Genomic DNA, 24,772 nt, shown 5'->3' with positions numbered 1-24,772 from the left:
CCAACCACAGGGGGTACAAATGTTATGAACTCTCCACTCGCAATAAACTTAAAGGACATATTTAGAAGAAATCGTATTAAGTATATATGAACGGATCTCTTTAAGACCGCGGGCCATAGAATACTGTTTAGATACAAGTAAATAGCATTAAATGATAAAAGAATTATGTCTGAATATTCTGTTTGAATAAGTTTCATGAATGTCAGTGAAATATAACTTATGGTGGACTTATTCTTTATGCCAAGTAATGTTTAGGGCATTTAACACATGATTTAAAATCACTAAGAATGAGATTATATGAAAAATCACCCTCATCAACCATGTCATGATTTCTCATGAAATTTGGTTTTAATAAATGAATATTATAGGTCTCATTTGTATTTCGTTAAATTTTTATTTGCATTATAACAAAATTTGTGAAAGTATACATTATCATCTAGTTCTATTTTATAAATGTTTCAATCCAGAATTGATAACAAAATAATATAAAAGTTTAAGGTAAGAGTGACTTTATGTTGGTTATGCAAACCTTATAACTGTCATAATGTAACTTAAGTATTGATACTAAATTCTGATTAATCTTCAGAATATTTAAGGTATCATAAAGTGTAATTAAAAGACAGTTTATCATGGTTCTAATAACCTTAATATTTAAATTTGTCACTGACACTCATGTTAGTATTTGTTGATTTCGGGTAAACATATAGAACTAGACTCAACAAATCATGTGCTAATGGGAATATTCGGATTAGCAGACTTATATATCATTATTATACAACTATCAATTTTAGCCAGCTGTTCTTTTGAATTACGGATAGTCTTGTAATGTCTATGCCTAATCTAATGGCATATTTTTGCAATGTGACTTCTCCTTAAGAAACCTAAAGCTGAAAGTAATACTTGTATTTGTCTATGAACCTTAGAATTATCCTCTTTTAGGTTTTAGTGGTTGTGAGTTGAATAACATCTTATTTCTAGCACCAGACATTTCTTTTCGTGTACATATGTTGCTGATCAACACACTCATTTTCCTTTGGTACTTCTGAGTGTTATAGTTGATTCGTAAGGCACCAAATTGTACAGCTGAAAATTTTAGTATGTAATGTACTAAAAAATGTATTTATTTCCATGTGTAAGCCCTTAATTTTATGGGTCATAGTATTTTACATTATGATGTATTCGGTAATGCCATTTAACCTTATAGTTAGAATTTTCAAGAAAGAATGCATGCATCTTATGAGTTATTTTGATTAGTCTTAGGAAAAACTAAATCAAGAATAACTCTAGTGATAACATTTATTTAAATAAATTATTGATTATCATTATTATAAGAGACATTATGATTGACGCATCCCATTTGTTATGCTCTAGTTTTTAATAATGATTGTTATTAGAAAGAGCAGTAGGATAACCATATCATGTCTTAATGAATAATTAAAATTGAGAAGAGCTAAATGTTATTAAAACTCTTTATGAGATAAATTGTATTTTAAGATTAGAGTGGATGATTTGGATGAGATCATTATTTAATGAAAGAAAATATAGTGAGTAATATTATGGGATATTAAAATAATATAGATTAAAGTTTATGATCATTAGATTAATGAAGGATCATTAATATGAGAATCACTATATTTTATTAAAGATGTGATATGTCTATTATTAACATCAAACTAATAGACTATAATTAATGGTTCTGCTTAAACAAAAAAAATAAATCACCTTTGGGCAGAATTAAAATTTATATAAGTATATGTGCAAAACAATTGTAACATATCACATTTAGGCAGAAGTGAGACAATTATTTTTATTATGCAAGGGCTAGTTTTGTTAAATAAAAATGTAACAAATCAAATTTGGGCAGAAGTGAGACATTTGTATTATGTTAAGCAAAACTAATAAAATCTTTTCAATTATACTTGAATGATAGGGTAAATGTAACTCATCACCTTTGGGCAGAAGTGTTACATCAAAAGTTCATTCAAGTTAAGCCTTTATGTTTTGTAAAATTTTATAATATTTAAGGTTTAGAAAACATTTAATTAGTTAACAGCGGAAATGTTTAGAGTAATGATTTTTAAGTTTCCGGTAGGACCTTATTTTGCGGAATTAATTCTCGGAAATTTTGGGTTCCCGGGAATTGCCAGTTTCCGGCTTTTAGTGGGTTTTTCACTATTTGGGTGTTTACATATTTTATGGAGTTTTATGGAAAACGTTAATTCCTGTATTAGTGAGTTTCGGGTTTATGGGTTATGACCCCAAACCATTTTAGAAACTCATAAACTCTTAGAACACATAAGCTATTTTAAGCTCATAATACATGATTTTTAAATAGCCCGTGAACCCGTAAACTGGTTTAAGCCCTTAACACATGATCTTTATTAACTAAATTAATAATGATAAGATTTAGTTCAAATCTTTTTAATGATTAACAATTATATTTGTTTCCTATTTTAAGGGGATTCAAATATTTTAAGAAAATATTAAAACTTCTAAATTATCCAAGATTTGAAAAATTATTTCCTTAAATAATCATTAACAAATTTTAATCTAGATTTTGAACGAACATATGTATAATTTTCGATAATAATGATGAACGCGAAGAACATCATCGAAAATTTTAACTATATCCAGTGACTCCCCGTCACATACTGCATGCCCACCTTCCTTCACTATATCCACCCCTCAAGCCCAATCTCTTAACCCAGCACAAGCTGCCCAGACCCAACTGTCGACACAAACTGCCCAGACCCAACTGCCAACACAAACACCACCCACTTCTCCAACCCATTACATGTCTCCTACGACACATACACACTCACCACCACACACTTCCAGCATCAATTCCCTTTCCCCACCTTCCTCTCCCTCTCACTCATCAACACCCTCCACGCCACCTTCCACTGCCACTCAAGTGGAATCTGCCCCTTCACACCCGCCACCGGCACGTACGATAACAACTAGGGGCATGGCAGGTATTTCTAAACCTAAAAAGATTTTTAACCTACACACTCACACTACACTTGAACCTCTCCCTCGAAACCCGTCCGAGGCTCTCGCCAGCCCCGTTTGGACACGAGATATGACTGATGAGTTCAATGCTCTTATTGAAAATAACACATGGGAGTTAGTACCACGTCAATATAACATGAATGTAATTCGGTGCATTTGTTTTTTTTAAACATAAAACAAAATCTGATGGTTCTCTTGAACGATATAAGGCTCGTCTTGTTTGTGATGGCAGGTCGCAACAGGTTGGCATTGATTGTGATGAGACGTTTAGTCCAGTTGTTAAACCGGCAACCATTCGTTTTGTTTTAAACATTGCCCTTTATCACGGTTGGGACATCAATCAGCTAGATATTAAAAATGCGTTCTTACATGGCAATTTATCTGAAACAGTTTATATGCATCAACCTATGGGATTTAGACATCCGCATTTACCACATCACGTGTGTTGCCTAAAGAAGTCACTTTACGGGTTAAAACAAGCCCCACGAGCATGGTACCAAAGGTTCACCGATTATGTCACTACGTTGGGGTTTCGTCATAGTGCATGTGATCACTCCTTATTTATATACATGCACGGTAATGACACTGCTTATCTCCTTCTCTATGTAGACGACATTATCCTAACAACATCGTCGTCCGCTCTCAAGAGTCGGGTTTTGAAACACCTATCACATGAATTTGCCATGAAAGACCTAGGTCCCTTAAGTTATTTTCTTGGATTGTCAGTTTCTCGGGACCCCAATGGCATCTTTCTGTCTCAGTCCACATATGCCATGGATATTCTTCAGCGGGCAAATATGAAAGATTGCAACCCAGTTCATACACCAGTGGATACCACAGGCAAATTCAGTTCCACCGCGGGCTCACTTCTTGATGACCCGACACCGTATCGACAGCTCGTCGGAGCCCTACAATACTTGACTTTCACGCGTCCGGACATATCATATGCGGTTCAACAAATTTGCATGCATATGCATGCGCCTCGCATCGAGCATATGACCGCCCTCCGACGTGTTATACGGTACGTTAAGGGAACGCTATCAAAGGGGTTATACATGCGTCGAAGTCAGATATCTTCACTAATCTCTTACACTGATGCTGATTGGGCGGGTTGTCCCGATACTCGTTCCACTTCTGGATATTGCGTATATCTTGGTGATAATCTCATTTCTTAGTCGTCCTAAAAGACTGTCCACAATCTCTCGTTCGAGTGCCGAAGCTGAATATCGTGGGGTTGTTAATGTTGTGGTGGAACTTTTTTGGGTCCATAATTTGTTACTTGAGTTGGTCGACCACTTTCCCGTGCTTCTTTGGTTTATTGTGACAATGTTAGTGCCATTTACCTTTCGGGCAATCCAGTTCAACATCAACGCACTAAACACATTGAGATCGACATTCACTTTGTCAGGGAAAAGGTTCAAAGCGGACAACTTAAAGTTCTACATGTCCCCTCACGCCATCAGTTCGCTGACATTTTTACCAAAGGGCTTCCTCGTGCACTGTTTGAAGATTTTCGAGACAGTCTAAGCATTCGTGATCCTCCAGCTTAGACTGAGGGGGTATATTAGACACAATCATTATAAAGATCATGCAAAATATATTATTTGTATAGAATATACTTTTCCATATTTGTCACCTTGATTGTAGCATGTACGATTGTATTTATATTGGAGGTAAATGAATGAGAAAGGCAATCAGTTGAGCCACAATACAATTCTATATTCTATCATAACAATTCTATATTCTATCAAAAAATAACTAAAAGTTGACCTTATAGGTTTTTTCATGAACGACAAATATAGACAAATTCTCAAAATGATCCAAAACAAGAGAGAGAGAGAGAAAATCCTAAATGGGTCCAAGTTCCCAAACTAACCCATTAAATATGTACTGAGAAGGCGCTTTGGTAAAATAAACGACGAGATTTTCAAACCAATCAAAATGTAACATGTGTAAAGGATCTGACACACCAGACGAGATTTTTAAAAATCTCGTTTGTTCCGACCATATTTTTAACTTAATTCACTTTTTATAAAACAGTCTACCAATACGGTTTTTTAATGTTTCTTATCTGGTCAGTTCATATTTTTTTTCCTAACTTCATCTTCTTCATATTTATCTTTTTCATCATCTTCATCTTCATCTTTAATTCTCCACAAATTCATAAACTGATCTTAAACTACACGAAGCTTCCACCACCGAACAACTCGCCGGAGCTTTACCCCGGTTCAATTTCACGACGTAATGACCGTTATACCCCCACCCTCACCACCACCACCACCACCACCGTCCACCACCACAACCTTCACCCAACCCCGCCACCACCACTACCTCCACTAGCCCCACCTCCACCCCACCATAAACCCATCTCGGTTTAAACTCTTTTCATACTTTTACACTAATAAATCTACTTTTCAGCCAGCTTAATATAACTTTTCTAACGCTTAAACATGAATCGATATGATTTTTTACTAAATAGAAAATTATAACATTTAAAACTTTACTTAATCAAATATGTTAAAGTGAATAATTAGTTTGATATACTAATATAGAGAAAGTAGTCTACTTGAAAGGATTTAAATGATTTTTATAGTTTCTTTCTTAATATATTAATTGAATTATTTATTTAAATAGTTATTAAACTCTTTTAATATGACTTTAGTTTTTTTTAAATACTTCAAACGACAAGCTTAAATCGATTTAGATATTTTTTAACATCTAAATTCCACATTTACCTTGTTTGTGACCGTCGATACGCTTAAAATATAAAAGAAATTTAGAAAACATATATATGAATATCTATATATACTATTAAACCAATAGGCTTTAATTCCACTTCCTTTTTTTCTATTGGTTGTTTTCTAAACTTTTCATCTATATCTACCACCTCTCTAATTTTCATTTGAATAAAATAAATCAAAATTAAATTAAAATAAGATACAATCAATTCTGTTTAATGATTCTCTTTAACTTTAATTTAATCTTTAATTTAATAATGATTAACCAATTTATTTATTAATTAATTACGATTTTTATTATTTATGTTATCTTTAATATAACTTAACCTAGAAACCCAAATCAATTTTCCTCTTTCACGCCTTCATTCTCATTGACAGTTTCATCATGTTCCACCTATCACTACCTTCAATTCATTTATCTGTCAAATTCACGATCCACCGTCGATGAAGATGCTCACCATCAACGTTACCTCGGTCAGTTTAATCATTAGGCTTCCTTCCAGGTTTAATTTATTTGAGATAATTAATTGATATTTCATCCATTGGATTCAATATATCATATTTGATTATAATTTTAGATATTAGATATACGGTAATTGATAATCATTCAAGATATACGGTAATTATTTAATTGATTGAATTGATGATTAATTATATTCATGTAAATAAAAAAAGTTAGTAACTTATTTTTCCACATTAAAAAGTTAATTCCGTGTGTTTAAATATAGTCTAGAATTAAAGATTTGAATTGAATAATTTTGTATTTTATAATATACTTTAACAACATTACATTTTAGTAATTCAAATTTTGAAAATCCCTTAATCCTCATTTCCTAATTATCGTCCATGATATAATGTAATTGAAGTTCTTAATTTTATGTTTTTAATTAATTTCGTATATACATTACTTCTTTATTCATTCCTTCCAAAATTCAATCCTTTACTATGAACTATATATAAATACTTCCCTTTCACACAAGAATTGTTACACTATCACATCAAATTGAGCTAAAACGATTTTCTTTGTTTCTAAGGTTTATATTTTTGTTGTTTATATCATTCATTTTGTTTTTTAGTTTCTTGGTTAATAGTGTTATTGTTCAGAAATTAATGTTTTGTTTTGTTTTTTTCACACCAGGAAGATGGAGCCAACAAGCAATTGATTTGATACTAAGATATTTCATACTTTATTTGATACTTTTATCATATTATTCCGATAAGGTTTTATATCAATTACAATTATTTTTGTTTGTATTCACATAATAATTATATTATTTTTTCTTATAATCTCTTTAGGTTATATATCAAAATCGAAGATTCAATAGAGATCTTCACTATTTTGTTTTCTGGTAACGCGATTCAAATTTCCGGTTGTAAATTATAACATCAATTTTACATTTTTTTCACATGATTCAAATCTTCCATACTTTGTAATTTATTTATTATGTGATATTAATATTAATATTAATATTTAATTTTATCATTTTAGGTTATTGTCCCTAACTTGATATAGCGAATTTCATGGATTGATGATTGTTTGATAAGATGTCTTTTATTTTTGTTTAATATTGATTTATATTTCTGTTAGTATTCATGTATTTATTTATTTTTCACAATTTATGTAATTTAACTGATTATTATATAATCCGGAAATGAAATTTAGTTTATTATTTTATAGACATTAAATTATCTATAGTAAGATAATCAATCTTATATTGTTGTTGGTCAAAGTCCAATTATATTGAATAGGTTTAAATAACATTATATTGAATATGTTTAAATAACAACAATTTGAATAAATTAACAATCGGATTCAATTTGATCATTTATATTGAATAGGTTTAAATAACATTTACATATTTAAACATAATTCTCATTCCTAATTTGACTAATTTATTTTAATCCTTTTTAAGTTTTTGAATACCATAAATATTTATTCAATATTCATGCCTTAAATAAAAAAAATATTAGTTTCTTCTAAATATTTCAAGTTATTATGAATTTAATGTCAATTTCAACTAAATCCCTTAAGTGTATAATAGAAAATATTTATTTAAATCATTTTGAAATTCGAATTTATGACTATTTATATGAAGTTTACAAAAATAGGTTATACATTTAATAATTCGCTGCTCACGTACATTATAGAATCTTTAATATATTTGACCAATTTAATATGTCTTTATTATATTTTTTAATTAACGCGTTTTAATTAAGGTAACCAATAATTTAATATTATTAATTAATTGTTTTAGTTGTTAACCAAAAATTAATTATTAATTAATATATTTCTGTTTTATTGAAATTTCTATAATTTTCATATTTTTATTAAGGTAAACAAAAATTAATTATTAGTTAATGCATTTTCGTTTTTTATACAATTCTATAAATCCCGTATTTAACCTTTTAATTAAGGTCACCAAAACATGTTTAAAGTTATTGAACAAGAAGTATGATCTATAAGTGAAGCAAATAACATTTTGACTTTTTAAATTTTGATAATTGCATGCAGATTAAAGAATGAGCAAAGACACATAGTACCAATGATCTCAGAGTCAGACACTTTAATTCTTATTCACTAAATGATGATTTTAAATGTTTTTTAGTTTTAGTTTAACACCTTTTGATGTTTGTATCTTAATTTTTTTCTTAATATTCATAACATATTTAAAACCTGATTAAATACGGAATTTGACCAATTAACAACAAACTTTTAAAGCTTTCTATACTCTTCAATCTCAACAAACCTTTTCATTTTCTTATATTTAACCAATTTTTTTTTACTTATATTTGGTTAACTCAATTTATATTTTTTCCATACTTTGCAACAAAATTCACAAATTTAGTTGTGCTCCATATAAAAAATCAGTTTTTTTTTGTTTTAAAGTAAGATCATATCAATTATTTTTTAAATTTTAATTTGAACTAAAATTTTTCATAAACACATTATGCTAAATAAAATCAAAAAGACCAAAATTATTTTGACTCATAGATTGGTTCTAAAAGTCGGTGTGCCAATAATGTTACTAAGGAATATGGATCAGAAGAACGGTTTGTGTGATGGAACTAAATTGTGAGTAATTAATTTGGGTTGGCGTTTTGTTGTAGAAAAAGTTATTTTAGGTACAAATACTGGTTATCACACTTACATAATTCGTTGTGGTCTAACATATTCATATTCATATAAGAAATTTTCATTTAAATTGAAGAGAATGTAGTTTTTTCCAGTTGTAGTCTGTTTTGCAATGACCATTAACAAAGGTTAAGGTCAATCTCTAGCAAGAGTTGACATATATCTCAGAGACCCGGTGTTTACACAAAGACAACTCTATGTAGCTTTATCAAGAGTAAAGAGTGATGTTAAAATTCTCATATTAAACAAGGAAGATAAAGTTACAAATAAAGAATGAATATGATTTATAAGGAAGTCTTTTTAGTAGCTTATGAATTTTACATTTTTAACTTTTGATAATGTTTTCAAATATTGTAATTTGAATGTTGTTTGGGTTTATCTTTGTATTTTACAATCATTAGTTTTCGTACCAATATTATTTACAACTTAAATGTTGTCGTCTCGAATAACATATAATAACTTATGTTGTCTTTTCAAATGACATGTGTTTGTTCGAAAATTTCAATATTTCCACCCGTGTAATACACGGGTTAATAACCTAGTATCGTATATAAGAGAAGGTCTAGAAGCTTAAAGTATATTCATGAATTACCCTAACAAATAATTAAAGGGGTTAATATCTAGAAAATGGAAATAATTAATGGTAATAATGAACGCAAAGAGACCAACTACCAACCAATGACCCATTTAGTGATTCTCAGCATGTGTTTAATTACTTTATCAGAGCAAGGACAAAAAAATGACACTTATTCACATATGATCCCTCTAATTATTGTATTTAAATAGATACCTATGCGGCATTCTGTCTTCAAGATTTTGGGTGTCCTAAACGAGTAGTAAAAACGGGACATTATATATAACTTTTTCTAAATATTACTGACGATTGTAATGGCAATAAGCAAAAACAAAGTTATACAACGATAAACAAATACAAATCAAAGTTAACCATGACAAATATATATTCCAAATAATTATCGGCTATTAGATATGTCTGGTTAGATATAATAAAATAAATACAAATTATAAATTAGATTCAAAAGAGGGTGGTGACGCAGCTTGCTGCCCGTTTACTCACCTCTCTATTCTCTCTATTGTAATTAAATCATTTTATTTAATTAAAAAATTATTGATAAAAAAAGATTTATAAGTCAAATGTTGTAATAGAAAAAAAAAATGAGGAGCCAAGCCAGGTAGAGGTATGGTGGTGGGGGTTCACAGGTAGTATAAAGTCAACTTTCAACTAATGGGTATGCGATACATACATATATAATATGGTCCCAGTTGGATTTTATACCAGTAGTAACTAACAAGGAATGGTTCTTGTTGTAGGGATAATATTTCACACGTTTGGCCCCATTATAACACATAAATAATAATAATAATATATGTACACATTTTTTTTAATTTTAATTGTTTTATTATTGTAAAAACGAATCGGCTATCTTGTTTTTGCGTCTTCTCATAATAATGAATGATCCACACAAATCCCTCGTTTCATTCGATTTTGTGGGTAGTGTTCAGTGTTGTGATGTACTTTTCAGTTCAATCGGACTGTGTTGTTTTTCATGGTTTTTATCTTTTTATATATAGCAAAAATTGAGTTGGTTGTCTTGCTTAACAATTGTAATCGTGGCACCATTATCACAATAAAAAAATTTAATTAATTGAATTTTGAAGTACTTCTGATAAATTATCTAAAAAGAATGAACATCTAATTACCAATAACTTTTTGCCAGATTAAGTTGAAGTGGGGCTTAACACGGGGCAATTTCATATAATAGTAATTAAGTTTCATAAGTATTTCAATTAAGTCATTCAACTTTAAAAAATATTACAATTAACTCACTCAACTTTCATATTTTATTAAAATGTTTTAACATATTTTTTAGCGATTTTCTTTTTTGTTCACATAAGAAAACTTTTTATCTTTTTATTAATGATGTTGACGTTGAGTGGCGACGTGAATTTTATTTTTTATTTTTGAATTTTAATATAATTAACGTTTTTTAAAATTTTTAAATTTAACTACATATATTGCAAATTCCAGCCCCCTCGTCTTATCTTTTATTTCTTTCTTGACGCACAAAAATATTGGTGAGAATCGATTTGAAGATTTAGTGACCTGATTTGAAAAAAAATATGAATGAGTGATCAAATTGTAACACTTTTGAAAGCCGATTACTATTATGTGAAATATTCCCGATTTTTTTTAACAATGAAGAGAAAAAATCCTTCAATAAAAATGATAAAAGCTTTAAAGAAACTCTTTACATACATACACACACATATAATTAAAAATAACAAAAAAAAAATATTCTTATTGTTGTTTCTTTCTGTCTTTATCTTTCTTCTCTTTCTAATCTTTACTTACCATATGCCATCATCTTTCATCATTAGGGTTTTTGTTTCTCTCTCTTCATTCTTGCACTTGCTGTTGTTGTTTGGTCCTATTTAACTCTATTTCCATGCCATTCTCCCATTGGACCCTCTTCCTCTTTCTCTTTTTAGCTTCTTCTTCCAATGCTTCACATCAGCTTCAATTCCCAACACCAGACAACCTTTATCTTGCTGCTTGTCTTTTGTCTTTCATCAATCCCATGATTCTTCCAGCATATTAGGAGCCAAAACCTAATCCTATATAGTTAACTTCTCATCAAGATCAGATCTTTATTATATTTGCTTTTCAAGAACAAAACATTTGGTATGAACATGAACTCACTTCATTAGTGGTTTCTTTAGATCTTCATATGTTTAGTTAACACTTAACACAATCATTGATATATCTTACATCATACCCATTGTATATTTCAACAAGATAATTATACATGCATATATATGCATGATCTTGTATCTATAATGCTACTGTGTGAAAAAGCATACGAACACAAATTAGTGCCACCTTTGTGTGTGTGTCTACTTGAATTATGAGTTTTGGTTCATTATTACATCCATTTACATGCTACCATTATCGATCGCATGCTCCTTCAATCTATTTCCTCCTTTATTTTCTTTCTTTTTATCATCAAGGATCATGATTGGCTACTGTAACACCCCAACCCGAGTAGAGTTGATTGTCATTTATATATAAATCAGAACATTTGTATGTTCATGTTCTATATATCTTAATTTTTTGTTCTTGTTCTTTTTGAATCACGTATTTATGCTATCATGAATCATAACTCAGTGGTAATCAATTATCACACACAATTGATCATCATTTATTTATGTTAAGTGAAAGAGCGATTCAATCAATCGATCAGTTTCTTAATTATGTACCGAATCGCTAAGTAAGAATTTTATAAACTTTGGTTTTTGGGGACACGTATGATACCAAAATAAAACTATCTTTCCTTCGAGGAATTATCTAAAATTGTATCCTTGTTTTCTTTAGATTTAAGTTTGCATGTACTTTTACATCACCATATATATAAGTGGTATATATAAACTATAAAATAACAGTGTGCTTACTTCTTCATTCATTTAATGTATTTGCTATCATTCTATAAACCACTATATATGTTGTATTAACTTGTGCATATATTTACCTGATGTTGCTTCTAGCTAGTATCTTGCTAGCATGCTAACTATGGTATTATAGTTAGCATTGCTACTTGCATTTAAATATATATAGTTTTACTACCTTTGAACGAAGAGATCTCGTTGCTATCCTTTACGCAGGCCCTTCAACGTCATTATAGTGTATGGTTTAATTTTAATTCATGAGATTTTATACATGAGTTTTAAATTTCTGGCTTATATTTTATACATGTATGAAGCCTTAATTTCTACTTGTGATCTTGAGCCTTTCCTTCCTTCAAACACACATGTATTTGATCAATATATATGTCGTAACTTTTCGCTCCAACTCCTAAATGGTTTTATAATCTTTAACTTCATATTGCATTTTCATCAAAAAGAATCTATTAACTGATCAGTGTTGGTTAATCTGTTTAATCAACACCATTGCATAGTCACAAAAAGCTTTTGTTGTTTCTGGTTTATATGTTCTTGTGTGTAAGTTACACGTTCCAACATCACATTTAACTAATCAAGGTATGAAGAAACACTAATCGACCCCCGGGCAGATTACGGATAATCTGGGGGTTAAATAGATGTTTCCCACGAGGGGTTAGACCCGGCAAAGATGGTTCTTCTGATAACCTGCAAAACAGACACCGTGAGCTCGTCACTGAGAAGGGGGGGTACCTCCTTGTGACCACCCTCCGGCGTGAGAATCAGACTAGATTGCTCTTGAATATAAGTGTATATTAAGAGATTGCTAGAGCAGATATCAGGTATAAGATATAAGATACAAGATAAGATGAGATGATCATACCATTTGGGGTATTTATAGCCGAAGGTAGGTTTCCAAGAGGGTATAGCCGGTTGAATAGTAATCCTGTTCTACCAACTGTGGCCTACGCACGTGCCATGCTGGTAGTTGGTGGGTAGGCAGCGGCTGACAGTGACCAGGCCTGCTGTGTACTATTCCTTTTCCACCAACTGCAGGCTATGCACGTGGTATGACAGGAGTTGGTGAGTAGGTAGCGGCTAATAGTGACATACAGTACAAGAGCATGCTGCTCGCCATACTGTTGTCAATGGGCTGTCGTATCTCTGGTCAGATCTTTTGCCCATACCTCGTCAGGTACAGTACAAAAGATCTTCCAGTATCGTACGGACTGGCTCATTTGGGCGGGAGTATTCCCCCTCCCGCCTTTGTGCGGGATTGTTCCCGGCTTTGCTCATTCCTTCAGGTGACTACTGAATTATTGAGAGCTAAGTGCCTTGTGCGTGTAGCCTTGCTGCGCGGGTGGCCTTCCCTGATGGCTTGTATCCGCAGCTGCGGGAACAGGCGGAGTACTTCACCATTGGGAGGCATTTCCTGCGGGAACAGCTTGCGTACTGCGCGTAAGGACGTCACGTCTTTGAGCATGGTGGGTCATGCGGATCCAGTTGGTTTCTGCGCAGACGTCTCTCTTCAAGGTGAGTCCTGTGGGTCCAACTGGGCTCTGCTGGGACCTACCTCTTCAAGTCCCCCAGTCTAATGTTCTTCTCATGAGTGTTTAATAAGTGAGGTGAACTTTTGGACTTAAGCAAAGGGTTTTTTGAAAAGGGTTTAGTTTTAAGGTTTTCCGTGGGGATTTTTCCCGCGGAAGTCCTTATGTCACTTGCAGAAATTCCCGACTTTCCTGCTTGATCTTTGGGTATGATGCGGGTAGGTCTGTAACCTCCTCGCAAGTCAGGAGCGTTGAGTCCCACTTGTGTGGATTCTCCATGAGGTTTTGGTAGTTTTGAACATAGTGATCAATTATGTTAAAACCACCAATTCCATCTTGGAGCTTCAAATAATGTAGTTCTCGACGTTCCCGCTATGCGGGGATGTTATTCCCGTTTCCGCAAGCATTGCCCAGAAGATCCTTCTTGGTTTCAATTCCCTGCGGAGCGCTAGGTATGTGAAGGGTTTTGCCTTGACAATGTACCCGCACTCGTCTTACGGTTACTTTACTTCCAAGGTATTCCTGGCGTCAATTCCCTGCGGGTGCTAAGTATGTGAAGGGTTTTGCCTTGACACTGTACCCGCACCCGTCTTATAGTTACTTGGTCGCCGAGGTATTCTTGGCTTCAATTCCCTGCAGGTGCTAAGTATGTGAAGGGTTTTGCCTTAACACTGTACTCGCACCTGTCTTACAGTTACTTGGTTGCCAAGGTAAGGGGTATTTTCCCGCTTACTTTTGAATCTTTTTGAATTTTTGAAATTCGAAGAGTTGGTGAAAGGATAAGAACAGTCCAAACTGTTGAAACGTCGTCCGACGGTTTCTTCTGACTGTGTCAGGACGTGCAGAAAGTTATGGTGACGTGACAGTACATGGTCATTCAAGACGCTTTTTCAGACACGTGGGCGCGATTTTTCGGGCGCGTGGCCGCGAAATTAATAGCACGCGTCATTTCAACAGCTGTTGCCAGCTTGCACTTTGCCACGTGTCATAGTTTCATTGCACCTGCGATTTCTCTCTCTTCCGCATTAAATTCATCGCATTAATTGCGATGAGTATATAAAGGGGGAGAGGGTCTCTTGTAATTCACACTTTCACTCTTCTCTTCTTGTAAACGATTTCCGGCGAATACTTTATGCCAAGCATTCTCCTGAAATCACTCTTCTTTACCTCCAAACCATGTCTTCTACCTACGATTTTGAAGCTGCTGCCGAAGAATCTGACGTGCACGTCGAGATCCCGACGTCTACGTCTGATAAAGACGATAAGAGCACTGCTGGCGAATGCCAGTGTGCTCTTCCGGCCGACCTCTATCGGTACGTCGTCCGGAAGTTCATGCTCGAGTCGTTCGAGCCTGAGTTTCCGGAGCCACACCAGACGGTGTACGATGCCCCCCAGGGCAAGATAGGGGTGTACGCTGCGTTCTTCGTTTATGGGAATCTCAGGTTCCAATTGACGAAGTTTGTAGACCGTTTCTTGGAGAGGCACGGCGTGCATCTGACGGAGGTACACCCGATGGCGATCGCCAAGATCCGCCACTTTGAGTGGGTGTGCCTCATTCTGGGCGTGGAGCCCCATGCTGACCGGTTGATGACGTTCTATTCTTGGAGGTGCATCCAGGGGTGGTACACCTTGGTCAATCGGATCAAGGGGTTGAATATCTGCGCTACCGAGCGCAGTCTTCGGTCGTGGAAGCGTGAGTTTTTTTATATCTCCGCTCGCGTCATCCCCCTTGCGATGACCTTTAAGAATGGGAGAGCACTCCCCGCCCTTCACGCCCTCAACTACCAGGAAGCGGAGTGGTTCGCAAAGATCTCCCGGGTCCAGACTCCGGTATACCGCTTTGCGGAGTCTGGGATGGTGATGCTTGGGATGAGCCGGGTGTGGAAGGAGACGTCACAGGTTCCCATCGTCCTCGAATACGGTTTGAACTCTGTCCCTTACGGTATGCTCTGTCTTCTTTGTTTATATAGGTTTGTCTTCTAACTGTTTTTCTTTTATTTCAGAGGGGAATGACTTGCAGTCGCTCCTGCATCCGCGGGAGGCTGATAGTCCCGCTCGGATGGGTATTCGTGCTCTAGATGAGAACGAGTTGCCCATCCTTGAACAGACGGCGGATCGGTTCGTGGAGGTCTACCCGCCAGGCCACGAGATCCTGGCGCCAGGCGGCCAGGTAAGGAGTTATTCAACCCTCGACCCCTCAATACTGAAACCTCTGCTGAAATTCCTCTAATCTTGTGTTCTGATGAGGAATCCGCATATGGTCCTCCGTTGGTGCGGAAGAAGAAGGCTGCCGGCGGGAAGGGGAAGGCGAAGGTTGCCTCCACTGCCGATCTGGTGCCTCGGTCTGATTCAGAGACTGAGAGCGAGGAGGTGGCGGGGAACCCTGGTGGTGATAAGACCACTGCTCCGGAGGCTGAGACGACCGTCACCTCCGAGCAGCCCAGGACAACGACGGTGAGCGGCGTAAAGAGGCCGGCTCCATCGGGTTCGTCCCTGCCTGTTCGCACTTTTAGGCTCAAGAAAACCCGTAAGTACAAACTTCCTTTATTTTTAACTTCATCGCTTTCCATCATTATACTTATCTTCTTTGTGCAGGCATGGATGCTACCGAATTCCAGGGTGGAGCGGGGAGGAGCACCTCCGGACCCATGACGGTAGGCTTGGTCAGCCTACCAGAGGCGATGACCCAGGCGGCTGCGCCTGCTTCAGTTGGTTCAGTTGCTCACCCAGTTGGGCCAACTGTTCCAACTGTGATGACATCACCGCCGGCTGTCAGTGCCATATTTACTGAATCTTTCACTGAGCCGGCGGTGACTGTTTCTGCGGGCTCCTCCGCAGCGGCGACCACGGTTGTGAGTTCACCTACGGTGAGTTCACCTCCGTTGGTTTCTACTACCGCGACGGCCTTCACCATGCCTCCTCCGTCATCGGCAACGACGGCCGATCCTTCAGGTATGCTTGGGGCTTCTCGCCAACCTCTGCCTCCTTCCCATCTGCCTGACCTCTTGGATGGATTTCCCTTGGGTTCAAGTGATGGGTTTGGCGGCTATCGGCCTGTTGTCGACCCTACAGGTGCGTAGGGTTCTTTTGGCCTCTTTTTTTTTTATTATTATCATCTTTTCCTAACTGCTTTTTGATTTTTGCAGTGTCGGATTCCAATGAAGTGTATGTTCCACGATGGAACATCCGCCGAGGAACAACCCTTCGCACGCCTGTGGAGTGCGTGGAGTGGGCTCGTCACGCAGCTCCCAGTGGTGCGTTGGGGGAAGCAATGGCTAGCTACCAGGAGGGTAGGCTAACCAACGAGCTTCGGATTCTCCTGGCCCGGATGCAGCCGCGCGTCGAGCTGCTCTGTCGTGAAAACGACAAGTTAAAGCAGCTCGTATTCAAGAAGTAGCTCAGGCGCGGGCTGTCCGGGAGGAGAACAAGAGGCTTACCGCAGTGGCTGCGGAAAAGGAGAAGGCCTTTAAGGCCCTCGAGGTTGAAGTTCAGGCTCGGCTCGAGGCCCGTTCCAAGGCTGCCCAAGCTGTTAACGAACAGCTTCGGCTGGCTAAGGAAACTGCACGGAACGCAACCGAGAGGGCCACCAAGGCTGAAGCTGTTGCTGAGCCTCTACGCCTCGAGAATGAGGAACTTAAAGCCAAACTAGAGGCGCTCCAACAGGCTCATGATGCCTTGGCGATGGAAGACGCCAAGAAGCTCCAAAAGATCTTGGACCAGAGGGGGGTGCTTGACCATACTGAGCGGAAGCTAAAGGGCGTTGAAGAGGCTGCGGCTAAAGAAGTGTTGCTTGCCAACCTCAACAAAAGTGAAGCCGAACGCGCCCGTAACCAAGCTCAAGCTGCCCTCCAGGAGGCTCTGGTTACCAAGGAATGGCTTCTTCGAGAAGCGTTGTCGCAGGTAAGCTTAGCTTCCTAATGTCTTCACGCTTTTCTTTGTAAATAGAAAAGGTTTTGATACTTGTATTTTTTCTTGTAGGTTGTGCATCGAGTCTTCACGGATACATCATACGACGATGCCATGAGCGCAGCCCTCAACGCTTCTCACGAGGATGGGGAAAAGGCCGGCTTCCTGCTTGGTCTAGGGTTTGTTGAGAAAGGCATCCCGCCTTCCAACTTCCCTTTGTATGATGTGGATACTGAAGCTGTTTATGACCAAGCAGTGAATCAGTATGCCGCCTTCCCGCATCCGGTGGTGGAGAAGGTGAACGAAGTTGCTGCTGCTGATGATGGGCTAGCTATCCTTAAAGCTTTCCTTGAACCGCCACGCTCTACTGATGGTGCTGGTCCAAGTGGAAGTGGTCCTGAAGCTTGATCCTGAAGATCCCTTCCCACTGTTAGGATAGGTTTAGCTTGTATAGATTTATATTCTTGTAGGCGGGTAGTTACCCGGCCATTCTTGTAATGAATTGTTATGAAATATAAATCTTTTTGCGGGTAAGACCGCAACTTTCACTGGATGACTTGCTTTATAAACGTTATATGACTTGCTCATGCATACTTTAGTTTAAATTAGCAATTTTCCAAGTGTTTAGAATAAGTTAACCTTTGAACGTGGTAGATAATAGGTTGAAGTTTAGCTTCCTCCTTCGTGATTGTGCGGGTAGGACCGTCACTTGCACTTAGTAGGATGGCTAAACTTTACCTTTATCTGACCTGCGTGGAGGTTTTCCTCATCTTTTTAGAAATTTTCTAAGTGTTTAGAATAAGTTAACCTTTGAACGTGGTAGATAATAGGATGAAGTTTTGCTTCCTCTTTCGTGATTGTGCGGGTAGGACCGTCACTTGCACTTAGTAGGATGGCTAAACTTTACCTACATCTAACATGCGTGGAGGTTTTCCTCATCCTTCTGTTAGAAATTTTCTAAAGTATTTTGAATAACTTAACCGTTCGACGCGCGGTTGTCAATAGGTTCGGTTTCCTCTCGTGATTTGTTTGGTTAGGACCGGCACTTTCATTTAGTGGGATGACCAAAGTTTACCTGTGACTGACCTGCGTGAAGGTTTGCCGTTTTTTGGGTTTATGCGGGTTTTGCCGCCTTCCCCACGCAACGGCTTTCCACGTAATTATGCGGTGAATACCGGCATCAGTGTTAAATAAATTAACCGTTCGACGCGCGGTTGTTAATAGGTTAGTGTTCAGTTTCCTCTATCATGATTCGTGCGGATAGACCGGCACTTTCATTTTGTGGGATGACTGAACTTTACCTTTAACTGACCTGCGTGAAGGTTTGCCGTTTTTTGGGTTTATGCGGGTTTTGCCGCCTTCCCCACGCAACGGCTTCTTTCACACTTATGTATGCGGTGAAGACCGGCATATCCGTGTGGAAAGTTCACAAGTATAAATGTAAAATCATCAGCGTCGATGTTCTAAGGAGAATCATTTCCATTAGAAGTGGCTCTGGGCCTTTTCTTTACAAATTTGGAATTGATCTACATGCAAACTGTGTAATTGAGCTCCCTTCCATGTTGTTGGATGGGAGTGCCATCGAGCCGATATGCACCTGGTTCGGGATCTCGTTGTTTACGCAGTATGTAGTCTCCGGCATTGAAGCTGCAATTTTATTCGTGTTTTCCCAAGCTGGGGTTCTACACGCATCAGCCTGCTCAGCGTTCGTTACGCCACGAGGTGTGCGAGCGTCCCATCTCTGACAAATGCTTCGACGATGTCCTTTACGTCTGTGCATTCTTCAGTGTTGTGGCCTTTTGTCCTGTGAAAGTCACAGTATTTGCTCCGATCAGCATTGTGACGATGTCAGATTATTGGAGCCTTTGGCCATGGGAGCTCCTCAGTGGCGAATATCTCGGTGACGCTTTTGGTGAGTGGCGTCCATCTGGAGTTCTGGTTCGACTGTACGTTATCCCTTCCGCCTAACCGATGTTCAAGCCGGATGAGGTGTAAAAGTTTACCCTTGACTGCCAAATGGCTAGCTTCCGCTTTTTGTTTAGTCGGGCGGTAAGGACGTTGTTTTCTCTTGTTTTCTGGGTGTAGAGGTTTGTGCTCTGGGGGAGGTCTCTACCCAGTTGCTTCTCCGTTTCCGCAAAGCGTTTAGCTGCTGTCATGATGGCATCCCATGTGGATGGCATGCCATCTTTACCCGTTAAGATGCGGATGAGCTCTGGGTCGTTCGCGCCCTGGATGAAAGCAGCGCGAACAAGATCTTCGCTAATATTACCCAGACTTAGCTTCTTTGAGTTGAAGCGAGTGATGAAGTCTGGCAAAGATTCATCTTCCTCTCGAATGCATTTGAGGATTGTCCATTGCTCTTCGGTATACTTTCTTTGTTGGCTGAAGTGTTGGCCAAATTTCTGCTGGAAGTCTTCCCAATCGTAGATGTGGTGGACCGGTAGACGATCGAACCACGCTCTAGCTGCCCCCAACAAGCGTCATTTGGAACATGTAACACCACGTAGGGTGCCCCCGCTATGAACCTGTTCAAATGATCGTCTGGATCAGATATACCATCATAAGTGCCAATGTTGGACATCTGTTTGGCACTTTTCGGGACGATTGCTTCCGCAATGTCCCTTGCAAATTTGGACGTTCCCGCCTTTGCAGCAGTTGGTGTAAATGTTTTGGAGAAGTCACGTGGGTTTCCACCCGCGTTTTTTGGTTTGAAGGTTTCTCCAAAACGCCTTCTCGGTTGGGAGTCCGTTTCCTTACGCTTCCCTTTCGCCCTATGACGAGGGTTTGCGTCACTATCGGATTCCTCCGAATCATCTTCAAAGTACTCTACGAATTCATCAGCCTGTTGGAGTAAACGTAAGCGTTCATCCAACTCAGCTTGGAATTCTTTTTGACGTGCTTCCGCCCATGCTTTAACTTCATCGAGTGTTTGGCGGGGGAGCCTCGTTCGTTGTCTTTCTAACTGGGTATCGGTGAATCCCAGTGAGCGATTATTTACTGCACTTGCCCCAGCTTGGGTAACTGGGGTAGTGTTCGTAAAATTTACTGCACTTGCCCCGGCTTGGGTAACCGAGGTAGTGTTCGTAGAAACTGTTTAGTCGCCGGTATCCCCCCAGTAGCTGGGGTTGTGGTCACCGGAGTTTCTTTAACCATCTTTCCAGAAGTTTGAAAAAACTGAAAAAAGAAATTAAGTTCTAGCTTTTATGCACGGATGGCGCCAATGAAGAAACACTAATCGACCCCCGGGCAGATTACGGATAATCTGGGGGTTAAATAGATGTTTCCCACGAGGGGTTAGACCCGGCAAAGATGGTTCTTCTGATAACCTGCAAAACAGACACCGTGAGCTCGTCACTGAGAAGGGGGGGTACCTCCTTGTGACCACCCTCCGGCGTGAGAATCAGACTAGATTGCTCTTGAATATAAGTGTATATTAAGAGATTGCTAGAGCAGATATCAGGTATAAGATATAAGATACAAGATAAGATGAGATGATCATACCATTTGGGGTATTTATAGCCGAAGGTAGGTTTCCAAGAGGGTATAGCCGGTTGAATAGTATTCATGTTCTACCAACTGTGGCCTACGCACGTGCCATGCTGGTAGTTGGTGGGTAGGCAGCGGCTGACAGTGACCAGGCCTGCTGTGTACTATTCCTTTTCCACCAACTGCAGGCTATGCACGTGGTATGACAGGAGTTGGTGAGTAGGTAGCGGCTAATAGTGACATACAGTACAAGAGCATGCTGCTCGTCATACTGTTGTCAATGGGCTGTCGTATCTCTGGTCAGATCTTTTGCCCATACCTCGTCAGGTACAGTACAAAAGATCTTCCAGTATCGTACGGACTGGCTCATTTGGGCGGGAGTATTCCCCCTCCCGCCTTTGTGCGGGATTGTTCCCGGCTTTGCTCATTCCTTCAGGTGACTACTGAATTATTGAGAGCTAAGTGCCTTGTGCGTGTAGCCTTGCTGCGCGGGTGGCCTTCCCTGATGGCTTGTATCCGCAGCTGCGGGAACAGGCGGAGTACTTCACCATTGGGAGGCATTTCCTGCGGTAACAGCTTGCGTACTGCGCGTAAGGACGTCACGTCTCTGAGCATGGTGGGTCCTGCGGATCCAGTTGGTTTCTGCGCAGACGTCTCTCTTCAAGGTGAGTCCTGTGGGTCCAACTGGGCTCTGCTGGGACCTACCTCTTCAAGGTATAAAACTGAATTAGTGCATTACCATTGCACCTAAAATTTCATGCACATCCATAATATTTATATAATTGCATACCGAATACATATAGTGACTGCGTGCACCGCATCAAGATTATAACACACTTGATACAATTAGAACAACAATGACATTATTTTCTAATTAATCTAGTCCGATATATACCGTGATTATTAGATGCGTAAGTATGAATCTTATACATTGTGGTCATATTGGTTCTCCTAAACTAAATGATCAATCAAATCAATTCTGGATGACAGGTTGCAGTTTCTCTAAAAGAAAAAAAGATATGAACACATTTTCACATGTACCTCCGGGCTTTCGGTTCCACCCCACTGATGAAGAACTTGTGGATTACTACCTAAGGAAGAAGATCAATTCAAGAAGGATTGATCTGGATGTCATCAGAAATATTGATCTTTACAAAATCGAGCCATGGGATCTTCAAGGTACAGCGTAAAATCAATGTCGGTTAATCAAAACCGAATTTCTGTTACTCACACTAGGAATTAAGTTTAGATTTCTTTGGGTTTGAATGGGTTCTTGCTATATACTTACCAGCTTAAGTAATATTTTATGTAGCATAAAAGTTATAAAAATAAGATACAAATAAAAAGAAATCATAGTGCATAAACTTGTTTGTAATCCTAATTTTTCCCTTACTACATGATCATGCAAATTAATGGTTAAGTTTCAATAGAGCTATGCAGGTTGGGTACAGAAGAGCAAAACGAATGGTATTTCTTTAGTCATAAAGATAAGAAATACCCAACCGGAACCCGAACGAATAGAGCTACAACCGCAGGGTTCTGGAAGGCTACGGGAAGAGACAAGGCAATTTACTCGAAGCTCGAGTTGGATGGGATGAGAAAGACATTGGTTTTCTATAAGGGTCGCGCTCCCAATGGACAAAAATCAGACTGGATAATGCACGAGTATCACCTTGAATCGGATGAAAATGCAACCACAACTCAAGTGAGTAGATATTGTTACATGAATATTTATTAATTTTTATGGTAACCATAGGAACTCGTTAACAAAAAATTTATGGGACCCATGACTAATACTCTAATAGCCAACGAGATCAGGTAAATTACAGTATGCACTAGACATGTGACCTAGTATAAGGTTATGGTAGGAAATTACCAGTGGAAACCAAACTAGAACCTGAGACCTCTCCATGAGGGGAATCAGGCAATGTTGTAAAAGTAAATCTAAAAGGCCGAGTATTCCCGGAGACTTGCTACAATGTATGACACCGAGACGAGTTTCTTTAACTTCATCGCAAATTTGTAAAACATCAGCTAAAATCATATCTAGTCGATCAACTTGGGCCGATTTTAACTTAAAAAAAATCGTATTTTTGTAATATTAAAAAAATATTTTTTTAATTAATGATTAACAATTTTTAGAATAATTTAGTATTTAAAAATATATCTCTTTTAATAATATTGGTATTCACTTATTGTGATATAAATATTAGTAAATATATGATATTTGACATATATATAATCTTTAAAAATTAATTTGCTATATATTTATCATTTCTGAGTACTCTACGAGTGCTACGAGTACACCAAACTCTCTAGCCGGCCTCCTGGGTCCGCTTAGCGAGTTTTGCAACATTGGAATCAGTAATTTGGTATAATCTTAATGATCAAAATAAGATTATTATTTTTCGATGTTATATGCAATCTACGCTAATATTATATATTAACAAATTTAACTATCTTAATTTGAAAATAGGAAGAAGGATGGGTGGTATGTAGGGTGTTCAAGAAAAGATTGCCAGCAATGAGAAGAGCAAGCGAGCATGAATCACCAATTTGGTATGAAGTACATCAAGTCTCATTCATGCCAGAAATTGATTCACCAAACCAAAACAATTCTTTAACTAATATGGTGAACCCTAATTATCAATACCCATATGGATCTTGCAAGAAAGAGCGAGACCAAATGCAAAATTACCATATTACCCCTGATCATTTCCTCCAACTTCCTCTCTTAGAGAGCCTAAAACTACTCCCTACAAGCAATTCTTCCATGCCCATCTATGGTATTAACACAAATCAAGCTGGAATAATCAACTATCAACCGCCTTCACTCACACAAGTCCAAAACAATAGTACCCATCCAAATCATGATCAAAATGTCAATAATCAAGTGACAGATTGGCGAGTTCTTGACAAGTTTGTTGCATCACAACTACTTAGCCAAGGTGACGCCTTTGTGACTAAAGAAAATCATTACACGAACATGGATGATAACAGTCCCATCTTGCGGTCGCATGATGATAATGAAATATCAAACTGTGAGCTCATTACACATCAAAACAAGCAAGAACACAAAATGTTAAGCGTGCCAGATCAAGATGCCTCTGACTCTACCTCCAATTGTCCAATTGATCTATGGAAATGAAGGATAAGCTCGTTTTCAAAGTCATTAATTGAAAGTATAGAAGCATATTTCAATTATTATTGTACATAATAAAGAATTTAAGTACTATATATAAACATGTAACCTTATAATTATGTATTTTTTTTGTCAACCACAAGAATCATTTACTGGAAAACTCATAAGAACAGGTAAATCACAGTTTGTACTAAGCATCGGTGGACTTCAAGAGAGAGGATATGGTATGAAAATTAAGTTAATGATTAAGGGAGATTATATATCTACCCAACTTTATTATAAATATAAAGAAAATTTTTAAGGTTTTTTTTATCAAATTTTATTTTTCATCTAATCCCCTAAATAGTGTGTGTGT

The 24,772-nt window shown here is 37.5% G+C and overlaps 1 protein-coding gene across 1 annotated transcript; it reads left to right on the top strand.

Moving 5' to 3' along the window:
• Nucleotides 1–12,906: 12,906 nt before the first annotated feature.
• Nucleotides 12,907–24,510, top strand: LOC143584387 (NAC domain-containing protein 105-like). The gene is made up of 4 exons (XM_077066458.1): nucleotides 12,907–12,936; nucleotides 21,990–22,454; nucleotides 22,706–22,980; nucleotides 23,752–24,510. Exons 2-4 carry the CDS (start codon nucleotides 22,193–22,195, stop codon nucleotides 24,421–24,423), a joined length of 1,209 nt encoding a protein of 402 aa, XP_076922573.1. The 5' UTR covers nucleotides 12,907–12,936; nucleotides 21,990–22,192; the 3' UTR covers nucleotides 24,424–24,510.
• The last annotated feature ends 262 nt before the right edge of the window (nucleotides 24,511–24,772 follow it).

This window comes from Bidens hawaiensis, unplaced genomic scaffold, assembly GCF_021521415.1.
Source record: "Bidens hawaiensis isolate Kalapana, Puna unplaced genomic scaffold, B.hawaiensis_p1.1 tig00033110_1, whole genome shotgun sequence".
Classification (NCBI taxonomy): domain Eukaryota; kingdom Viridiplantae; phylum Streptophyta; class Magnoliopsida; order Asterales; family Asteraceae; genus Bidens; species Bidens hawaiensis.
This window is presented reverse-complemented; position numbering and strand designations above follow the sequence as displayed.